We start from the raw sequence: 7,129 nt of genomic DNA on the forward strand, positions 1-7,129 counted from the left end.
CCACCTCTGAGGGATGGATTTCCCCTCCTGACCCTCAGGATGGAGTCTTGTTGTCCTTCCTAGTGACCTCCAGTGGCAACCCCCCTCCTTGTACGGGGAGCTCCTGCCACTTCCCCCTCAGTGCCCCTGACAGCTGTTCCACCTCCAATCCACAGCTCAAGTTCTCAGACCCCTCTCCTCCAGCCCCACCCAGGTTGGGTAGGGAGGGGACTGTAGCGGGGGGAGCAGGAGGGATTCTGGCAGCAGTGAAGTGGGATGTGGGGAGGTTGAGACCTTTCCCCAAGTCACCCCAGCCACTAATGCTGAAGTCGCAGGATGGCAGCCCTGGTGAATGGGACGGATCGGCAGCCCCTGCTGACTAGGGTTACCATACGTCCGGTTTTTCCCGGACATGTCCTGCTTTTCGGCACTCAAACCCCCGTCCGGGGGGAATTGCCGAAAAGTCAAACATGTCCGGGAAAATGCCGCTGGGCACTTCCCCTCCCGCGGCTGCTCTGCTCTGCTCCTCCCCTCTCAGACTTTAAGAGCCGAGCTGCCCGAGCCAGTGCTACCGGCTTCGGGCAGCCCCCCCTGCCTCCGGACCCCCAGCCGCCGGCCAGGCACTTCCCTTCCCGGGCTCCAGCTGAGCTGCTCCGCTCCTCCCCTCTCAGACTTTAAGAGCCGAGCTGCCCGAGCCAGCGCTACTGGCTTCGGACAGCTCCCCCAGTCTCCGGACCCCGAGCTACAGGCCAGGCACTTCCCTTCCCGGGCTCCAGCTGCGCTGGGGAAGCGCCGGCCGGGGGCGCAGGGTCTGGGAGCTGCCCGGCAAACCGTGAAGCCGGTAGCGCTGGGGTAGCCCTTTCCCCATGGCTGGGAGTGGGAGGAAGGAGGGGGCTGAGTTAGGGCGGGGAAGGGGTGGAGTTGGGGCGAGGCTAGGTGTGGGGAAATGGGTGGGGTCCGGGCCCGTGGAGGGTCCTCTTTTTTTATTTATTAGACATGGTAACCCTACAGCTGACTGAATCCTCCTGTTCTCTCCAGAAGGGGTCCAGCCTTGCCAGCAGCAGGACAAGCGTCCCCTGCCCATGTGCCTCAGCCCTGCCTGGTCAGATGCCATCACCCGTCAGTCCTTGGCCTCCCAGGCTGCCAGTGATGGGAGCAACTCTGGGTGGTGGCTCGGGTGACACAGACACCAGACCACTAGGAATTGGGTGCGGCCCTGTGGGACAGGAGAGTCTCGCAGAGGGCACTTGGGGGACTCTCCTGCCCTTCCCAAGAGCGATAGCACCCTGTCCTAAGAACTTAAGTCTGGGATGAAGCAAAGCTTGTCATTAATTAGCCTGGCTAAAGAGCTGGGTGGAGCTGCTCCGGGGACAAGCTGGCTCGCTCCTGCTCATGGAGGTGAATTCATCTCCCTTCCCAGGAGCACCTGCTCTCCCTTTCATTCCCCACCAGGCTCCTTGTGCCAGGCCAGCGAATGGCCACAGGATGGGAATGAGGCCTGGGCCCCGCCCCAATCTCCTGAGTCTAATGCAGCTGCTCATCTTGTCCCACATCAGCTGCTGGGTTTCCCCCAGGAGGGAGTAGGTGACAGGGAGAGAGAGACACACACATTTGTCCTTCTGGTTGTAGGGCTTGTGTCCTTCCAATCCCGTTGGTGGCTGCACAGTGGGCAGAGACCTCGCTGCGTGCCCGGCCCAACAGAATTGCAGGGCGTGGTGTGGAACACAGAAAGAGATAGAGAGACTCATCCTCCAGCCGGGGTCAGTCTGAGAGAAATTGGCTGGGGTCCCAGTTTCACTCTTCTAGCGGGTGCCATTTCCCAGCTGGGTTCCTTACCCCTCTGGTGCAGCAGCAGCTGGTAGAGCCGGTAAACCCCCTCCCTGGCCTGCTGGCTGATGTCCTTGGCTGGGTCACTGACGGACAGAGCCAGCTGTGCCATGTGGTGACCCATCCTGGGGAATTCCGCTGAGTTCTAATGGACGGGAGAGGGAGAGGGGACTCCATCAGCATTTTCCTGTCAGCTCCCAGTCCCCCCCGGGCCAGGACTCTCCTTCCCCTCAGCCCCTCTGCAGGAGATGCTAGAGGATAGGAGCTAGAGCCAGACCCTTAATTTCCTCTGCCCCCAAGGAAGCCTGGAGCACAGGGCTGTGGGCAGGGCCCTCCATGAGGACTTGCTTCCCCAGCTGCTCCAGGATGACAGGGAGGCATGAACCTGGAGCACAGTCCCAGAGTCACCACTTAACTAGGACAAGAAGAACTTGATTCAAGCCAGGATCACTCTCTGCTCTGACTCTGCCTTCCCAAGAGGAACACTCCTAACCCACAGCCCCTGCAGCAGCAGCTCCTACAGCCCGTTGGAGCCAGATCACCTACGCCTGGAGTCAGGAAGCTGGGGTCAGAGGTCACTTACGTCAAACTCAGGGAGGGTGATGGTGAATCTGAGCAGGGCCGTGCTGCTCTTAACGGCCCTGGCTCTCTCTCGTGGCACCCTGGACACGATCCAGTAGTTAATGTGCTGTGGGGAAAGGAGGCATTGCACTGACTGCCCTGACCAAGGATGCCCACTGGGGGCCCGGCTAGGAGGACAGACTGGAAAATGGATCTAAGAGTGAAGGTAAAATTGCCCCCACCCCTCTCATCGGGCTCACCTCCAAGATGTACTGGAGCCTGTCGGTGTCTGGGGACGCTGCCAGGAGGTTCCCCAGCATGGCGTCCAGGAGGTCTGGCAAGACCCTAGGCAGATCCTGAAAGCAAGGGAGAGACATGGGTCAGAGTTAGGGAAACTGGGGCTAAACTTGCCACAGGATGGGAAGTGGGGTCTCTGGGAAGCACTGGTGTGACCCCCAAACACATATCCTGGCCTCTCTCATTCACATCCCACTGCAGGCAATTAGCAGGATGACAGCTGGCTCTTCAATCCATGACTTTAGCATGATCTACCTGCACTTGGGTGGTGTCCTTCTCCATGCCCAGGGTGAAGACGGTGTGCAGGGCAGCTCGAAGGAGGTGGGTCTCCAGCTCTGGCTCCACAGCAGGTGTCATGGTGCTGGAAGAGAGAGGAGCCGGTATTAGACTGTGCAGTACGGGGATGGGACTGGCACCAACACGCAGGTTAAACTGCAGGGAAATAGGCACAGGCTGGCAAGAAGGGAAACTGAGGCACCGAGCCAGGGAATGACAAGGCCAAGGTTTCTCAGACAGACAGTGGCAGGGCAGGAATAGCACCTGTTCCCTGCACCCTGCTGCCCCTCCTGTATCTGATCCTGGGAGTGAGCCTCTCCCCAAAGCCGTTGCAATGTTACTGGAGTGAAAAGAACAGCCCAGCCAGGAGAGAGTGACCCTTCCCTGCACCTCTGCCAGAGGAGCCACCCTTGGGCGGTGACCTGGGAGTGGGAGTGGGAGGGGCAGTGACTCCCAGTCCTGGGCCTCAGCAGCACTGGGGTTAGGGGAACCGGGCTGGAGGGTCTCGGTACCTGAGGTTGCCCACAGCAATCAGGGAGTTAGCGAGGACGGCGCCGGGTGGAGAGTTATCAGGCAGCTCCTCAATGAGCTCCTGTGAGACCCAAAGGAGACAAAGGAGCGTGTGAGATTCAGGCCACACTGGACATTGCTGGTTTCCTATTGATCTGTGGGACTTTGGGCAAGTTGCTCCCCGCTCTAGGCTCTGTCCCCAGCAGTCAAATGGGGATTTCATACTTTCCCACTATTGGAAAGTGCTGGGAGAATCCCCCAGCAAAAGCTGCTCTGACAGTGCTAAGCAGCATCTGACCATTAGAGGTCAGAGCGCACTGCCCAGGAGGAGGAGTGTTTGGTTCTGGGCTGTTGGAGTACGGGCTTTCAACCATCTAGACCACATCTCCCTAGTTTGTTTGTGAGAATGTCCTTATTAACACCAAGATGGATCACATCTACTGTTTACCCACCTCCACTATAAATAAATAAATTAATGGAGATATCCCATCTCCTAGAACTGGAAGGGACCTTGAAAGGTCATCGAGTCCAGCCCCCTGCCTTCACTAGCAGGACCAAGTACTGATTTTGCCCCAGATCCCTAAGTGGCCCCCTCAAGGATTGAGCTCACAACCCTGGGTTTAGCAGGCCAATGCTCAAACCACTGAGCTATCCCTCCCGCCCCGCCAGGCCCGTAACCCTGCCAAAGAAGGAGCTAGGATTTGTTTGGAATGATTTGTTCTTGACAAGTCCATGCTCACTAGTCCTAAGAACCAAATTGTCCTGTAGGTGCTGACAAACTGATTGTTTAATAAGGAGTTCCAGTATCTTTCCAGGTATGTTAATGGATGGGAAGACGTTCTTTTTCAGGGATCTCTGACGAGAACTGGGGCACAGCACTTAGTTTGTTGAGGCCATAAAATGGAGACAGGCACCTCTTCTCTTCTCCCAGCACCCCAGATACCTAAAAGGGTGGGACTCACATCCCTCAATGGGCTTTAAAAAAGACAATGGTTACAATGTGGCCCCAACCATTTCTGGTTTCTGCAGACTAGATGTTTTAGCAAAGTTTAGAATTCCTTGATGCTCAACACCGTGAAACTCCCCTTTCTCCTTTACAAAGGGCTTTAACGCCCCTTATCTCACCCAGGCTCTCGATTGCCCAAAGTTGGAGAATTGTCCCTGTTCCCACTGCAGAGCACCCCCCACGACACACACACAGAGTCCTCCTGGTGGTGGGAGGGGAACAGAGGAAAGGACAGAAGACGTAAGAGATGAAGAGAAAGGAGGGAGGGATGGAGGAAAAGGTAAAACAAAAAGGACAAACCCTAATGTCCCCAGTGATTCTAAGGGACAAAATCCCAGGTGGGGAATAAAATTCGACCACCTTAAGCTAGTGTTTTCCATGCCTAGAATTCAGCTGGCGCCAGATGCATCAGACTGAACAGGTTCCAAACCTCTTGGAGGCTCTTACCTTCTAAACAGGGACGTCTGTTTTCTAGTAAAATCAGGAAAAAGAAAAGAGAAAACTCAAAAGAGGTTCCTCCTGGCGCTCACGTACGTGACCCCTAATACTCTCTCAGTCCTCAAAGAGAGACCTTGAGAAGGAGACTTGCTGAAGCAAAGCTACAGGGGACTCTGAGGTTTCCCTGGCCCTGCGCCCCTGTCCTGCCTGGCTGATGTCAGCATCTCTCTGTGAGGTCACCACCTCCCCAGCACCTTTGACCAATAGGCTGAGGTCCTGCAAAAGGCCTTTGTGATGTCACTGCCACACCCACTCCTCCCCTGCAGTGCTAATGTCCTGCCACAGGGTAGACACTTTGGAGGTTTGAGCTACACAAAGAGGAGACACTTAGATCTCAAAAATTAGATGAGATGTTTCAGTCTGAGCTAAGTAGTTGCTGCTCTTAACAATTGCAACATAATAAAATACAAATAAAAGACTATTTCAGCCATTCTATTATGTCATAATCTGATCTGAGTAAACGTGATAGGACACCTCATCTTATGCACTGCTCCTAGTGACACTCTCCAATAGATCCCCATCCTCCACCTGTCGGGAGGTAGGTAGGAGCGGATTGTTATCCCTACTTGAAAGAGGGAGAAGCTAAGGCTGAGAAAGGAGAATTGACTTGTCTTAGGTCACACAGCCAGTCCATGGCAGAGTTGGGAATAGGACCCAAGAGCCCTGATTTTCAAACTAACCATCGGATCTTGAATTTCAGACATTGAATGACCTGAATAAAGTGTTCTCAAGTGAGTTCCAGACCAGCAAGAGTTCATAGTAATTATTCAGCAAGTATTTTAGGAGAACTGGAATGGTAGAGAAAATAATGAACTGCAGAGAAGCAGCAAAATTTGTTGAACATATGACTGGTTATGACTATTTACTTGGTCTTAAAAGAAAACAACAGGGACCTGAGTCTCCTCCCTGTCAATAACCCCCTGCTCAGCCAATCAGGGTAGAGACCGAGGGGCGGGGGGATGAGGGTTCTCACCAGAGAGCACAAAGGATGGCCCAGGTCACCGCTAGGGATCACTGTCTGAGCACTATTTCAACGCCACATTTTTTGGTGGACCTCCCACAATGGGAGTTGTAGAGCACCCCCCACGACACACACACACCCCTCCTGGTGGTGGGAGGGGAACGGGGAAAGGACAAAAGAAGTAAGAGATGAAGAGAAAGGAGGGAGGGATAGAGGAAAAGGTAAAAGAAAAAGGACAAACCTTAATGTCCCCAGAGATTCTAAGGGACAAAATCCCAGGCGGGGAATAAAATTTGGCCACCTTAAGCTAGTGTTTTCCATGCCTAAAATTCAGCTGGCGCCAGATGCATCAGACTGAACAGGTTCCAAACCTCTCGGAGGCTCTTACCTTCTAAACAGGGACGTCAGTTTTCTAGTGAAATCAGGAAAAATAAAGGAGAAAACTCAAAAGAGGTTCCTCCTGGTGCTCACATACATGAACCCAAATACTCTCTCAGACCTCAAAGAGAGATCTCGAGAAGGGGACTTGCTGAAGCAAAGCCACAGGGGTCTCTGAGGTTTCCCTGGCCCTGCGCCCCTGTCCTGCCTGGCTGATGTCAGCATCCCTCTGTGAGGTCACCACCTCCCCTGCACCTTTGGCCAATAGGCTGAGGTCCTGCAAAAGGCCTTTGTGATGTCACTGCCACACCCACCCCTCCCCTGCAGTGCTAATGTCCTGCCACAGGGCTGACACTTTGGAGGTTTGAGCTACTCCCTGTGGATCACCCCACTCAATGAATGTTCATTCTAGGAAGCAAGCTGGCTAGACAGTAAAACATCACAAGCTGCTCCCAATGCTACACTCGGTTTCTCAGAAATGAGTAGACTTTATGGGCAGCAGAGACCGTTAGAGCATCTAATCTGACCCCCTGCATATCACAGGCCTCCTGTCTACCACAATAGCTACTTTTGGGGCAAACACATTCCGGAAAGGCATCTAGTCTTTATTAATGACATCAAGAGATGGAGAATCCACCACTTTCCTTGGTAGCTTCTTCCTGTGGTCAATCATCCTCGCTGTTGAATATTTGTGCCTTATTTGTCATAGGAATTTGTCTCTTTTCACCTTCCAGTCATTGGGTCTTGTTCTGCCTTTCTCTGCTAGACTAGAGAGCCCTTTAATACCCAGTATTTTCTCTCCATTAAGGCACTTCAACACTTCAATGAAGTCCCCT

General features: G+C 53.9%; 1 protein-coding gene across 1 annotated transcript; it reads right to left on the minus strand.

Annotated features, from left to right (window-relative positions):
• Window positions 1–332: 332 nt before the first annotated feature.
• LOC128844504 (maestro heat-like repeat-containing protein family member 1) lies at window positions 333–3,561 on the minus strand. Its single transcript, XM_054042301.1, has 5 exons — window positions 3,453–3,561; window positions 2,920–3,025; window positions 2,628–2,723; window positions 2,390–2,494; window positions 333–1,951 (listed from the first exon to the last, which is right to left on the minus strand). The coding sequence occupies exons 2-5, from the start codon at window positions 3,019–3,021 to the stop codon at window positions 1,724–1,726; spliced, it is 531 nt and encodes a 176-aa protein (XP_053898276.1). The 5' UTR covers window positions 3,022–3,025; window positions 3,453–3,561; the 3' UTR covers window positions 333–1,723.
• Between the last annotated feature and the right edge of the window lie 3,568 nt (window positions 3,562–7,129).

The sequence above is a fragment of the Malaclemys terrapin genome, chromosome 10 (assembly GCF_027887155.1).
Source record: "Malaclemys terrapin pileata isolate rMalTer1 chromosome 10, rMalTer1.hap1, whole genome shotgun sequence".
Taxonomy (NCBI): domain Eukaryota; kingdom Metazoa; phylum Chordata; order Testudines; family Emydidae; genus Malaclemys; species Malaclemys terrapin.